Source organism: Hylobates moloch, unplaced genomic scaffold, assembly GCF_009828535.3.
Source record: "Hylobates moloch isolate HMO894 unplaced genomic scaffold, HMol_V3 SCAFFOLD_12, whole genome shotgun sequence".
Lineage (NCBI taxonomy): Eukaryota > Metazoa > Chordata > Mammalia > Primates > Hylobatidae > Hylobates > Hylobates moloch.
In genome coordinates, this window is record NW_026652287.1 from 104,463,194 (window position 1) to 104,478,186 (window position 14,993).

Below are 14,993 nucleotides of genomic sequence, written 5' to 3' on the forward strand. Positions count from 1 at the left end.
CACCTGAAAGGATTATACGGGAAGCAATTCCTAAGGCTTATACAGAAAACATGATAGTTCTCATTCCAACCAGCTTGAGTAAAAAAAACTCATAATTGATGAAGCATTAGGTAGAGAATATAGGAAGGCTGTGTCTCAGTAATGGGAGGGGAATTTGTCTTAAAATTTAGGCTGCAATAATCTCATCGAGAAATGCTTAGAATCAAGACCCCCCAAAAGATCATATTGTTTCCAAGTAACTTAACCACGTAACAGAAAAAAGAAATCAAGAATATCTATAAAAATTAAAAAAAAAAATCAGTACCTAAAATTCAGTGTCCAATCAAAATTAAACCATGTTAACAGTATCAGACAAGGGAGATTTTAGAGCAAAGAATATTACCAAAGATTAACAGGATCATAATGATAAAGTGGTCAACACATCAAGTGGACATAAAATAGGAAATATTTATTATTCACCTAATAAAAAGATATCAAAATATGTGAAGCAAAAGCTGACAGAACTGAAGAGAAGTAAATCCAATTTAATATTCAGAGATGTCAACAATCCTCTTAAAATAATTGCTAGAACCAAAACAAAACCACAGAATGTCAATAAACATAGAAAAAACTTAATTAACATTATCAACCATTTTTACCTTATCAACACTTGTAGAACCCCTTCATCAAACGAGAGTACAGTATACATTTCAAGTGAACATGTAACTCATACCAAGATGGCCCATATTCTGGGCCACAAAGCAAATCTCAATAAATGTAAATAATTCAAGTCTTAATGTACTCTGACCACAATGGAATTATTGCAGAAATTACCAGAAAGATAAGCAAAATCACCAAATATTTAGAAATTAAATAACATACATTTAAAAAGAGCCATGTGTCAAGAAGAATTTTTTTAACTGGAAAACATCCTAAACTCAACTAAAATGAAACCACATCGGCCGGGCACAGTGGCTCACGCCTGTAATCCCAGCACTTTGGGAGGCTGAGGCAGGCAGATCACGAGATCAGGAGATCGAGACCATCCTGGCTAACACGGTGAAACCTCGTCTCTACTGAAAATACAAAAAATTAGCCGGGCGTGGTGGTGGGCGCCTGTAGTCCCAGCTACTTGGGAGGCTGAGGCAGGAGAATGGCGTGAACCCGGGAGGAGGAGCTTGCAGTGAGCCGAGATCACGCCACTGCACTCCAACCTGGACGACAGAGCGAGACACTGTCTCAAAAAAAAAAAAAAAAAAAAAAAAATGAAACCACATCAAGCTTGATGGGAGGTAATTAAAGCAGTTCTCAGACAGATTTTTAACATTAACATTTTCCCCCCATATTAGGGGAAAAAACCCAAAGGTTTGAAACGAAGGACCTCAGCTTCCATGTTAAAAAGTAGCAAAAGAAATGAAATCCAATAAAAGCGGAAGGCATTAGTAAAAGTCAAAATGGAAAAAAAAAATCCCAAAATATCAGAAAACAGAAAATTCAATAATACCAAGTACTTTAAGATCAATAAAATTGTAAAATTGATAAATCTCTACCTAAACCAATCAAGGTTAAAAGAGAAATATAGACATTACCAGTATCAGGAATAGAGGAGGTTGCACCACTACAAATTCTACAAGTATGAAAATAATATTTTGAAAAATTTGAGTACTTAAATGAAACAGAAAAACTCCTTGAAAGACACAAATCATCAAAGCTCACTCTAGAGATTGATGGATGGATGGAGTGACAAACAGATGGACAGACAGACAGATGTATGTATAACTAGTATAGCCCTCCATCTACCATGGAAATCAAACTTGTAGTTAGATGCTGTCCTACAAAACACACTTCAGGCCCAGAGAGACAGACAGACAACAGACGCACACATAGACAGATGTACATATAACTTGTACAGCCCTCTATCTACCACAGAAATCAAACTTATAGTTAGAAACTTTCCTACAAAACAAACTCCAGGCCCAGACAGTTTTCTTCGTGAATTCTACCAAACATTTAAGGAAGAAATAATACCAATTATTCACAAACTCTTCCAGAGAGTTGAAGAGCAGGAATACTTCCCAACTTACTCTATAAAGCTGGCATTATGCTGATACCAAAGCTAAACCTGGGCAAGATATAAAATTAGAAAGAAAAAAAAGTAAGCAAGCCAGAAAGAAAATTAGAGACAAATATCACTCATGAACATTGGTGCAAAACTTGTTACAAAAAAACAAAAACAAAACAAAATAGCAAATCAAATTCAACAATATACTAAATGACTAATACATCATGACCAAATGGGAATTATTCCGGAAATGCAAGGTTGGCTTAATATTTTAAAAAATCGGTCAATGTAATTCACATTAAACAACTAAAACAGAAAAAGAAAAAAACCACATAGGATTATGGTCACCAGAGTCCAAGAAAATGCCCCACATATCCCTATTTTCAACTTTGTGTAGTTCTCTTCCACTTTTAACCAGGATTAGCTAGGGTTACTTATGAAATATAGCAGAAATAATGGCTCATCACTTTCAGTTTAAGGTAATGACAGATACTGTGGCTTTGTTCTTGTGTGAGTTCTCTCCTGGATCACTTGCTTTAGAACTATTTCTCTACAATGGAATACTCTTAGCAAAGTACAAATGAAAAGAAATAAACTATGAAACACAGAACACACCATGAGCCATAATTTCAGAGTTTAAGAAGCCAAAAACATTAGAATACATATTAAATTACTGTATCTCTGTAGAATTCTAGGAAATACAAACAAATCTACAGTGACAACAGACCAATAGTTGCCTGGGGATGGGTGAAGGAAAGAGAGAAAATATAAAAGGAATCAGGAAACTTTTGGTTTGAGAAGTGCCAACATGTATCAAAACTTATCAAATGGTACACTATAAATATGTGCAGTTTATTGCAAAAATGTTTAGACTGACTTCTGGACAGTAACCTTAGCCATAAGAGACACAGGTATGGAAATATTTCTGTAAACCCTCATAATGGAGCCAGAGTTATGGAAACACATGTGGATGCACCTTTAGAAGGGTCATATTCCCTATAGTTTGCTGCAGTTTTCTCATTCCTTTATTAATCTGGGTCTCTGCACCAACTATGATTCCTACCTGGGCCTTCTGGAGGACAGCCAGTGTTAACTGCCTACTGAAAAATAGACTTCAGAGATCTTGACATGTCCCATGAGTTCAAATTCTCCTCAAGAAGCCTTGGGAATATGAAGTATCTTCTGGGAACAAGGGACCTAATTCATGTTACTCCCAGACACACTAGAGATTATCACAACAAATGCCCAATGCTTAGGGTGACCTCAATTACACAAAAAAATCTTAACATATAGACCAAAAGATTAGGGCTACAAAGACTGGCATTCTTTCCTAGGAGAGCTTAAGCAGTCAAGTAAGTTAGCTTGACACTAGAATAAGAGCTAGTCTTTGCCATCCTATCACTTCAGAGATACAGATAGTCGGAGCTCTCACAAAAGCTGTTCATCCCTTCATACTGGCTTAGCCCAATTCTGTACTCAACCCAACCCACAAAGCGAACAGAATCCCCAAGATTTAAGATAGTCTAAAAATTAAGGCATTTGTTGCAAAACCAGAATATAAGGCAGCCAATTTCAGGTTAGGTGTCTTGGAGGCTACAAAAATTCATCACAAGTGCCATGTGAGATCAACTATATCCATGAAGGGAAACCTCTGCCAGTGGTCAGCAGAACAAAGTTCCCATCTTTCTGGCTAAAACTGGGTAATGCTCATGCTTAAACCAGTTGTGGGGCAGAAAAAAAGAGAATCCTTGATGGCCTCAGGCTACTGATGATTCCCTCCAGGGAAGGGAGAAGTACAGAGGTCTGTCTTTTGAAACACATTGGGATTACTTTTGCACAATGCAGGACTCTTCCAGCACAAAGACAGATGGCTTCTAACAGAGGCACTGCCTTGATGAAATTCCAGCAAGAGTCTAGAAAATTCAGCATAGCTCCAGAAGGCTTCCCATACAGCTGGCACTCAGAAGAACCTCCCCAGGGTGAGTGAGTGAGTGTATAAAGTTCTACTTCTGGCTGTCGGCTACACATAAAGGCTACACTTGGAGCTTCTCTCTGGTGTCAGTTACTATGTTGAACAAGGAAACGGAATTATCTATCTCCCATCCTAAGGCCTTTCTCCAGTGTGAATTTTCCAGTGGCGGATGAGGGAAGCCCTCTGCCTGAAGGCCTTCCCACATTCACTGCACTTATATGGCCTTTCTCCAGTGTGAATTCTATGATGCTGAACAAGTACATGTTTGTGGCTAAAGGCTTTCCCACATTCACTGCACACATAAGGCTTTTCACCATTATGAACTCTTTGATGTGCAATAAGGTCAGAGCTTTGGCTAAAGAACTTCCCACATGCGATGCACTCATAAGGCCTTGCTCCAGTATGAACACTCCAATGTTTAATGAGTCTGTATTTGTGACCAAAGTATTTTCCACATTCACTGCACTCATATGGCCTTTCTCCAGTATGGATACTCTCATGCTGAACAAGTGTAGATTTGTGGCTATAGGCTTTCCCACATTCACTGCACTTGTAAGGCCTTGCTCCAGTGTGTACTCTTTGATGTACAATAAGGTTAGAGCTATGATTAAAAACTTTCCCACATATGCCACACTCATAAGGCATTTCTCCAGTGTGGATTCTCTGGTGCTGAGCAAGTATGGGTTTGCGGCTAAAGGTTTTCCCACATTCACCACACTCATAAGGCCTTTCTCCAGTGTGGACTCTCTGGTGTTGAACAAGTGAGTCTTTGCGGCCGAAGGTTTTCCCACATTCGCTGCATTTGTAATGCCTTTTTCCACAGTGAGAGGCCTCCTCACACTTGTTGTTGCTGTGTGGCTTCCACTCATTGTGAGGGACATGGTGCTGGAAAATGCTTGAGCTGGCTAGGAAGTCCTTACAAGCCTCCCCTGTCACAAAAGACATCTCCGATGATTGCACAGCACAGTTGTTCACAAGAAAGGCCCTGTTCTTATCCCTTCTAAAGGGTTTCTCTCCACTGTGCTGCTTCTGGTGCTGGTGAAGGTTTGCACTGAACCAGAACTGTTTCCCACACAGCACACACATGTATGGTTTCTGCCCTGGGTGTGTTTCCTGGTGCTCAGCCAAGTGCAAAATGTCTTTTAAGACCAGGCCACATGTCCCACAGGGGTAAGCCTTCTGAGTAGAAGGACCTCCCTTGGGAATCCTGATCTGTGACATTCCTATAGAAAAGCTCTGCTCAAAAGGTATCTCTTCATCCTCCATTCCATGCCAACAACCTGAAAGCAGAGAAATGCTGGTGAAGTACAAATTGACAGAGGTGGAAGGGGAAGCCTCACTACAAATATGTGTCTAACACAACTAAGACCAAGGTCATAGGACTGTTGTTAGGACAAGGGTCCAAACTCAAGTTCAGCAAATGTGTACTATATAGTAGTTGGCATCTAAATGTCATGGAATGGAGAAGGCCTCAACTGGGAGAGGACAAAGATGTGGGGTACAGCACATAAAAGAGGCAGGTCTCAAATAAAGTCATTCACAATCAGATTTTCTTGGCTGCTGGGGACAGGTGAGAGTTGTGCAGAAGGTTATGGTCCATACCAAAGAAAATCAAATTGCTACTCAGTAGTTGGTGTTTAAGGACTATTTGGGCTGCACATCTCATGAAACACTAAGTACAGGCCAATGTTGGAAGGCACTGTAGAACAAGCCATGGAGAGGAACAGGTGAGACATGGAGGCAGACGTATGGAACATCCAGAGGCCAAAGGCCACAGTATGAAAGGCAAGTGTATAAATGAGAAAGTAGATAAAAATGAAGTATGGCCCAGTGGCCTTAGCACTAATACAACTGTAGGCACAAAGAGGCTATGGAATGATATGAACCCAGCCCTGACATCACACCTTTCCCCAGCTCCCACTCACCAGGGCCACTGCCACCTGGAGTCTCTGTGGCAACAGCTAGGGTCATGTCCACCCAGTCAGGTACCCAGGGCTCACTACCCATCACCAGTGAGGCAACTATGTGGGACATGAAAGATGCATGTCCTGAGGGAAAGACAGAACAGCACTGGTCTGGGTAACCCAAATAGAAAACGAAATATTATTAAAATAATCTCAGAGTAGGGTCTTGCAGGAATAGCGCAGTGGTCCTAGCAAGTAGCGACCATAATGGTCCTTACAATTCCTGGCATAAGCAGGCCACAGGAAATGTCAGCTAAAGGAAGAGCGCAGAATCCCAGGCACAGAGGTGTCATGGATATAGACAGAGGAATTCAGACAGGGAAAGGACAAGATGGATATGACCCACTGGGCTGACAATACAATGTATAACTCCTGAATCCATCCCTGCAAGGCTCTGAGACAGCAAGCGCTGGGAATGCTCAGAAGGAGAAAGTAGGAGTGCAAAAAGCTCAAGCCCAGCACTCACAGAACCTACTCCAGGAACTAAGAAATGAGGCAGTGTCCATGGCTCTGATGTAGGAAGGACAAAGATTCCCTGAAAAAAAAGGGAAGGGCAGGGCCCAGTCCAAGTCACTGGGGTGGATGTGACGGCCTTACCCAGAGAGGCCATAAGTGCAAAGTTCTCCAGCATCACATCACGGTACAGGAGCCTCTGAGCCTCATCAAGGAGCACCCACTCCTCCTGGGAGAAGTACACGAACACGTCCTCAAAGTTCACCTGCCCCTGCCACAATCGGGAGAGCCAAGTCCATGAGCAGCATCTCTCCCAAGAACCCCCGTCCGTGCCCCAACACATCTCCCTCCTGTATACCCTCCTATCTAACTCCTCAACTCAAGAAATATCAGGACCAGGTGTCACTGGTGTCTTCTCTCTCCTCATGGTCCCAATAATCACTGTGTCTACCCATAGCAACCACAGGCAGGTGAAGAAGTTGTCACCCTCTAAGCTCTGTGCCTAGCATACAGGGCCTCACCCTTCTGTAAGCGAATTCCTCTGGGGTCACTAACATCATGCTTACCAGACAACCAAAGATGGGCTTGCCTTTCTCCTTTAAGCCCAGAGGTCATCAGTCTACACTTCTTTCCATATGTACATCACTCTTTGGATCACAGTTATCTCACAACTCTGGCTCTCCGTCCATCACTTTCCTGGCTCACTAAATGCACTACCACTGTGAAATGAATATTCTCTTTTAACTCCCAATCTACATAATCATCTTTAAGCCATTTCAGGATGATTCCCGCCCCCTTGCTCTTGGTTCCCACCAGACATGACAGAGACCTGCAATTTATTGAAAACTCCCATCTCAGTCTCACCTCTAAGTATTTTGCACAGGCTCGTTCCTGTGCCTGGAACAACCTTCCAACCTTATTCCAATGGTTGGCAGAAATGGAAACCCCTCCATAAAACCCCTGGCCCAGAGTCAGGACCCTGGGCTTGGGGCTTCTCCAGAGTCCTCAGACCCAAGAGAGCGGAGAGTAGCAGGAGAGTGTTCTATATAACACCACAATGCTGTAGAGTGTGTTGGGTGGGGGTGGGATCGGTGAGAACATGGACATTCTCCCCTCACCTGTATAGGGTCCACAATTACTTCTGAGTTCATGGGAACCTGTGGGGAAGAGGGAGACTAAGAGAGTCAAGCAATCTTGAAGAAACCCCAAAGGCTCAACCCCATCCCATATTCCTACCCTGTTACAATGTGCCTGGGAGCTGAATGTCTACCCTCTGTGCCTCCATCTTCAAGGATGCCTCTTAACTGTGTTACCTTGGAACAGTGCTCATTATCCACCCCCATGGACAACAAGAGTCTGCCCTCCATGAGCAGTCTATGGAATACTTTTTAAACCCTCGGATTCTGGCTCTCCTCTGTTCAGAACCTTCCATGGCTCCCATCACCCTCAGAATAGAGACCCAGCTGCTCAGGATGATACTCCAGGTGCAATCACTTATAAAGCGCTCTGATCCTTTCAGACACTAAAGGCCCAGTTTTCCCAAATGCTCCAGCTGTGAACCATTTCTGAGCCTTTGCATACACTGGTCTCTCTGAATGAACGTCCTTCAACTCGTGCTGTCAAAATGGGTCCCAAGCACGAGCGCCCCCACTGTTCTAGATACAGGGGCCTGAGCTGCAGTAACCCGAGGAGCCGTTCATTCGAAGCTTTAGGATTCAGAGATGGGGGTCAGCGCGCAGATTCGCAGGCGCAGCACCCACCTGTGCCGGGCCCATCGGCTCAGCCGCCGCCATCGGGCCTGTGGACGACGAAAGGGTGGCGACAAGTGCAGGAACCTGGGATCAGCCGTCCAGGGCCCAGCCCAGCGGCTAGGTCACTCGGGCAGAGTCACTGTCGAGCCTCAGGCCCACCTCTCTTCAGGGAAGAAGACACTCTCTCACGTTTTCCCTTTTCTGTCACCTCAGGTCTGACATTGCGTTCTGGAGACTAAACCAGTGGATTAATGGAAAAGCAAACAAAATGTCCACCAGAGGAATGGTAGAGGAAGTCCCGCCCTGACGTTTTCCTCACCAACGGAAACGCCTATTTCCTGGGCTTTCATTGGCCCAGAGCCGCCAAGTTTTCTGGGTAATGTAGTTCCCATGGCACCAACACTCGTAAGCGGCGTCTCGCGTCACCTCCAGGTCAAAAGCCCAGAAAAGATCGCCAAGGGCACCTGGAAATGGTGTCCCTCGTTTCCAAGGCCCAGACGGAGCTTTGCTTCCTCTTGAAGGAGCCACATCTGTATTTCTGGTGAACGTCGTGTGTGACATCAAAGGAATGTTTAGAGACATGATTTCAGGCTTCCTTACGCAGAGAATGCTCATCAAAAAATAAAATGGACACACCATACACTAACGTCACTCAGATTTCTATAGCTGGAAGTTGACAAATATTGTTTTCAAATGCGTATAGCCTGATGCTCCAGAGTTAGTTTGGCGAGCCTCAGCATTTTCTGTCAGGCACAAGAAAGACTCCAGACACCACCAGGACGTGGAACATGGAGTGGGGATGTTTGGTGGCCTTGAAGTAAGTGAATAATGCTTCTGTCTCTGGTTACCTCAGAAAATATTTCTCCTGCTTATACAGCAGTGATTGTGTCAAACCCAACAAGTAATACTCTTGTTCAAGATAGTATTTCATACTCCATATACAGAGATGTATTCAATATTTTAAGTGTTTTACAAGTATCTGAAAAGACAGAATTCATCAAATGTCATATGGCAATGAAAAGGGCAACATGAACACTTTCTGTAAAGAAGAAATAGCCACCAAACTAGATTTCTATACACAACAAAATGTCTTTTATGGAAGTGTGATGTAAAACTATTAGAAACCAAAAATGATAAACATAATGGAAATACATTTACACAGAAAATAGTGTTTAAAATAATACTCAAGGCCAAAGAAAGTTGATCCCAGGTGAAAAGTCTGCAATGAGAGAAGAAATGAAGATGAAAAGAAGTGCATCTTTTGATTAAAATAACAGCTTATTATGGTGTAAAACACAAGTAGATCTACTTACTGAGTTAGAATGATGGAATTCCCGTGCGTAACCTCAACTACATATAAATTGAAAGGAGGCTAGTTGCTCAAAGTTTTAAATCTTTTATATTTCCAAGTGGAAAGTAAATGTATTTACAATCCTGTATGGCACGCTAATGTGTTAAACGTTTGTAATTTTTAGCTTAAATATAATAAATAGAGTCAGTGTATATACTTTTCAAACTAGAAGAGGAAAAGTTTGGAATATAAATAATCAATAGAAAGGTAAAATAATAGTAAAATAAGTGGAACAAGTGAGGCAAAGAAAAGCACAATGTAGGATATATTTAAACTGTCAACCTAAATAACAGAGATTCTTCAAAGATGTTGAGTTCATTCAGGAATGCACAGGGAATTTGCAAATCCAGGACATCCAGGCTATAGGGACTATAGCCATATCAGGCATATCCAGAGAGCTTGAAACAAGGAGAAGCTTTCAAAGGCAAAAGGGAAAAGTACACATAATTTGTTTTGAGATAAAAAGAACATTGGTCACAGATGTTTATGGCAGAGGTTAACACCAGTTCATTAGTGGAGAAATTTGTCAGGCAAGTGTTCTACTACATCTAGAGCTGTCCTTGTAACTCCTGTAGCAAGCTGCGGTTTGAGAAGTTCTTGTCAAAAGTTCTTTTAACGGGAATATGTGCATTAACAGCCCTCAGAGACTTGGTAATAGCTCTTATCTTAAGTGTGTGTGTTTGAGTGCCCTCTTTTCTCAGCCTCCTGGTTTTATTTATTTATTTATTTATTTATTTATTTTACACAAGTTACTCATTTTGATTTTGACAACTTTTGCAAAACCTAAATGACTATGCAATAAATACTCAAATAAGCAGTTAGTAATTTTTGATGGACCAAAACACCCTTCACGAGGTATTCTCTTTTCTTCAGTGAATTTCCACAGAATTTGAATTATGATAGAAAGCACAACTAACATTCCCAGACTCCCTACTCTGTCAGTAAGAAAAGAATCATGTTGTAGTTAGGAACATCCAGAATCTGCTTTAGAGAAACCAAGACCTACACTTGAAGGTTACCAGGCCCTTGACTCGCCCAACTGGGCTGAGATGTCATCAGGGAACTGCACATTATCAACATCTTCTGGTTAGTCATAGAGGGGTGGGATAAGGATAACAATAATTTACATTTAATAATGTCCATATCCTAGACATTGTATCAGACCTTTTATAAACACTATGCACTTTTGCCCTGTAAAGTGGATTTGTCACCTAGATTAATATGAGGAGACTGAGGCTTCATGTGTCTATAATTTGTTTTCAGCTGTGGCTGTTAAGTGGCATAGTTGGGAATGGAGTCCAAGGAGCCATGACTAACTACTGCCCAACGTGGCCTCCTACCCTAGGTCCTCTATCTGGGTAGGTTCAGAGCCCTTTCTATGTTAGACAAACAAGGCTATGAAAAATTCAATGTCCCAGGCAGCTGACATGAGGACAAGAATGTGTCTTGCCTTTTCTTCGCCACAGAAACATGAACCTTCAGCTTCATTTATTCCCTAAACGTGGGTTCCTTGGATGCCCATCAAGAATCAAAACAGGAAAAGTCCTGCTGGCCCACAAATACAGAGGGTTTGATAGGTGAAATGTTATTGCCTGAGCCTCACCATATCATCCCAACCACCCACATATCCTGTTACCTCTGCCTCCTAATATGTCTCAGGTCATCTTCTTCTCAACACCTCCAATTTCATGCCCTTGGGCCAATCTGCCAACATTCCTGAACTACACAATGCCTTCTGCCTTGTATCCTACATCAGTTTTTTCTCTACTTCAGTTCGTTCTCCACATATCAGGCAGAAGATGACTTCAACACAAATCAGGTTCTATTTGGGAGAATCAGAAGCATGTTGGTGGCTAGAGGGGGAAGGGCTTCCCTCCAAACTTTAGTGTTATAACATGGTTTAGGGTTATAACATGTCCTGCATTTTCAGTGGTCCCACCAGTAATTTCTATGTTGTCTTTTTTGTCAGGCTTATTGCTACTGTCCAGCCCCTAGGATTTCTTCCTCAGCAGAGGACTCCTGTGATGCCCCTGACTCAATCCACGTTCTCTTTCTCCTGTCTCCTTTACAGCAACAACTAAAATCATTTCCTTGCAAACCTAGGCCAGTGAACAGGAGATTCACAACCATGTTATCGATTTGGTGCTGCCCTTCACATTTCATGGAACATGAAAGCTCATTGAGGGTCTGAGTCCACTGCCCAGCAGAGAGAGCATAGCCATGTGCCATTTATGTGAGAATGCAATCTTGGTACATTTAGAGTAACTGTTTAATCCAATATGCAGATGGATGGTGTTCAATTAGGAATTCTCAAAATTTTTTAAAAAATAATTCTCAAATAAAATCTCATATGATTCCTATTCCATTTAAAGCCAGTGATTTTGTTTTCCTGTGCTTTGAAACTAGAATATCCTTGTTGTCTCAATCCCAAGACAGAAGCCAAGCTAAAAAACAAAAGGAGCAGGACTTCACAGAAGCCCTAAGGCTCAATGAAGGATGGGCCATTGCACATTGCACAGTCTTTTTAAAAAAACAATAATTGTACTGCTATCCACACATCCTTGTGAGTCATTTCTCATCAGACATATATTCTAAGCCATATGCAGTACATACAGCAATAAATTCTAGTAATCATCCTGACAGAATCCTAATGAAGGCGGTGGATGAGCATTTACCAGATTCAAATGAATGCAAACTGAAAAATAGGCAAAACTATGTTAGATGACACAATGTAAGAAATCAGAAATGCCACAAATTAGACCTCCTTGGTGGGTGAATAACTTGCAGCGGGGGTTACAGAAATGCTCGTATGGCCGGGCGCGGTGACTCACACCTGTAATCCCAGTACTTTGGGAGGCCTAGGTGGGCAGATCATGAGGTCAGGAGATCGAGACCATCCTGGGCAACATGATGAAACCCCATCTCTACTAAAAATACAAAAAATTAGCCAGGCATAATGGTGCGTGCCTGTAGTCCCAGCTACTTGGGAGGCTGAGGCAGGGGAATTGCTTGAACCCGGGAGGTGGAGGTTGCAGTGAGCCGAGATTGTGCCACTGCACTCCAGCATGGTGACAGAGTGAGGCTCTGTCTCATAAACGAAAAATAGAAAAGGAAAAAAAAGAAATGCTGGTATACTAACACTGTTCTTTTTTGATTGGCACACTGGTTTTAGAGATATGTTGACTTTGGGAATATTCATTGAGCTGTACAACTACATGTTAATTTTTGTGAATGTCATTTGTAAATTAAAATGTACCAAAAGTTCATGCTAACAAACCTGAGGTGCCTATTTAATATTGTTATGCAGGCTGGATGTGATGGCTCATGCCTGCAATCCCAGAACTTTGGAAGGCCTAGGCAGGTAGATGGCTTGAGCTCAGGAGTTCAAGACTAGCCTAGGCAACATGGCAAAACCTGTCTCCGCAAAAAAAAAACAAAAAACTAGCCAGGAGTGGCTTGCACTTGTGGTCCTAGCTACTTAGGAGGCTGAGGTGGGAGGATTCCTTGATCCTGGGAGGTGGAGGTTGTGGTGAGCTAAGATGGCATCACTGCACTCCATCTTGGGCAACAGAAGGAGACCCTATCTCAAATATATGTGTGTGTGTGTGTGTGTGTGTGTGTGTGTATAATTCTCCAATGTGGAATAATATATATATTATTCTCCAATGTGGAATAATAATTAATAATAATACTAATAATTCTTGGGCATTTACCCAATTGAAATAATAATTCTTGGGTATTTACCTGATTGAAATGAAAAACTGTCTTTAACAAAAATTCTTCCAGTGATCTGGTAGAATTGTAAGAAAAAAAATTCTTTAATCCTAAGGCAAATATACAGTGGTTTTATTATTAATGTACAGTTTCTGACAAACAAATTCTTAACAGATGAGGTGTACTAACTATGGTATATACAGACAATGGAATACTACTCAGCAGTATAAATAAAGCATTGCTACACAAAACAAGGGTGAATCACAAATGCATTACACTAAGTGAATGAGGCCAGACTGAAAAAGCTACATGCTGTTGGATTCCATGTACGTAACCCTGGAAATGTGTATGTTCCTAAAACTCCAAGAAGACAGAAATCACATCCATGATCCTGGGGCCAGGAGTAGGAGAACGAATTAACCTCAAAGCGGCATGAGAGAGGAGGAGAGAGCTGCAAACTGACCACTGAGCACAATCATGTCCAGTTTCTCATATCACTGCTTTCTGCATGCCCTGGCCCAGCCACTGTGTCTTCCTTCCTGTTACTGCAACTCACCAAGTTTTCTCCCATCACATCTCTTTGGCACTTGCTCTACCTTTTACCTGAATATTTTAAACTTGGTTCTTTCATAGCTGCCTCCTTCTCGGTTTTTTTTGGTGTCAACTCAATTATCACCCTCAAGAAAGCCACCCACATCCAACTCATCTGAATGGGCACTGTCCTCAGCCTTCAGTTTAAACATTTCCAACTCTGTCCTCAATACAACTGCCATTCTCTCACATTCTCTCCTTCATATCCCCTATTATTTTCACCACTACTTAGAATAACTTCTGGCATTTGTTATTTATGTTTGCCTGTTTTTTTTTTTTTTTACCATTCTAGGTTCAGTTTCCAGGTAGAATGTGGGCTTGGCAAATTCTACAAAACAAGACCAATATTTTCAAGGCTTGACCTGGGAGGAGAGAATGGTGTATTTGGGTGGTGTGCACAGAGGAAAAACTTTTTCTCAGTATTTTCAGTCATTTTTTGGTGAGTCAGTGTTCAGCAGAGCAAGGACATCCAGGTAAGTCTCAAAGATGTGGTATCTATGGAAGAGTAGATTATTGTAGTGGTTAGGAATAGCTGTACTCTTGAGTAGTTGGTGATCCTGGCTCCTTAGTTCCACTGGAGCTTCCAAAGAGTTTATAATCACCAAGCCAACATCTGCTGGGATGGTGTCTTTGAGCCTAAGACTATGTTTGGGCAATAACAGGACATAGGGCTGCTTACCTGTTGTGGAGCAGAACCGCTCCTCTGAAATATTAGTCTCCTTCCTCCTTGAGGAAATGGTTATATTTTCCCATCCTGTGGCCTCATCTCCCTGCCTACTTTTCCTTATAAGGATAGTTCAGATGAGTCTTGGCTCTCTAGCTGAGGCTCCATCTCCATCATCATCTCCATCTCCATCATCTCCATCATCTGCATCTCCGTCTCCATCATCATCTACCATCTCCAATCTCCATCTTCGAAGTTATGCCCACTTCCTCGAAGTTTGGAGCCACGGGAACTACACTGCCCAGAAGGCGCCGCGCCGTGAGCCGCGATGCTTGGCCAATGAAAAGAGGTCTGCCCGAGCGGGCGACGCGCAATGGGCGGGACTTCCGGCGTCTCCCTTCGGCGGCCACTTTCACTGCCCTCAAGAGAACTCAGCCTGCCGGAAGCTGGTTGTTCGCTGAGGCGACCAGCGCCGGAAAGCGCGGTGGCGAC

The 14,993-nt window shown here is 42.4% G+C and overlaps 2 protein-coding genes across 3 annotated transcripts in view; one reads left to right on the forward strand and one right to left on the reverse strand.

Moving 5' to 3' along the window:
* Nucleotides 1-427: 427 nt before the first annotated feature.
* Nucleotides 428-8,507, reverse strand: LOC116479275 (zinc finger protein 772). Of its 2 annotated transcripts, XM_032171334.2 has the most exons (5): nt 8,191-8,507; nt 7,549-7,587; nt 6,575-6,701; nt 5,939-6,061; nt 428-5,293 (listed from the first exon to the last, which is right to left on the reverse strand). In XM_032171334.2, the coding sequence occupies exons 1-5, from the start codon at nt 8,221-8,223 to the stop codon at nt 4,146-4,148; spliced, it is 1,470 nt and encodes a 489-aa protein (XP_032027225.1). In that variant the 5' UTR covers nt 8,224-8,507; the 3' UTR covers nt 428-4,145. The 2 variants fall into 2 exon arrangements, with proteins under 2 accessions (XP_032027225.1, XP_032027222.1); XM_032171331.2 differs by lacking the exon at nt 5,939-6,061 and having other exon boundaries at nt 8,191-8,501.
* Nucleotides 8,508-14,759: 6,252 nt separating this feature from the next.
* Nucleotides 14,760-14,993, forward strand: part of LOC116479612 (zinc finger protein 773-like) — a 2,549-nt gene continuing 2,315 nt past the window's right edge. The window contains 1 exon segment of the mRNA XM_032171636.2: nt 14,760-14,892. Coding sequence (XP_032027527.1) covers nt 14,760-14,892 — 133 coding nt within the window.

Excerpts from the sequence above, each read along its gene's own strand:
- LOC116479275 (XM_032171334.2), bottom strand. The coding sequence starts at position 8,223 with ATGGCGGCGGCTGAGCCGATGGGCCCGGCACAG. Across the intron at positions 6,062-6,574 it reads TGCACTTATGGCCTCTCTGG|GACATGCATCTTTCATGTCC; the intron begins GTAAGGCCGTCA and ends TCTTTCCCTCAG. Across the intron at positions 5,294-5,938 it reads TCCAGGTGGCAGTGGCCCTG|GTTGTTGGCATGGAATGGAG; the intron begins GTGAGTGGGAGC and ends CTCTGCTTTCAG.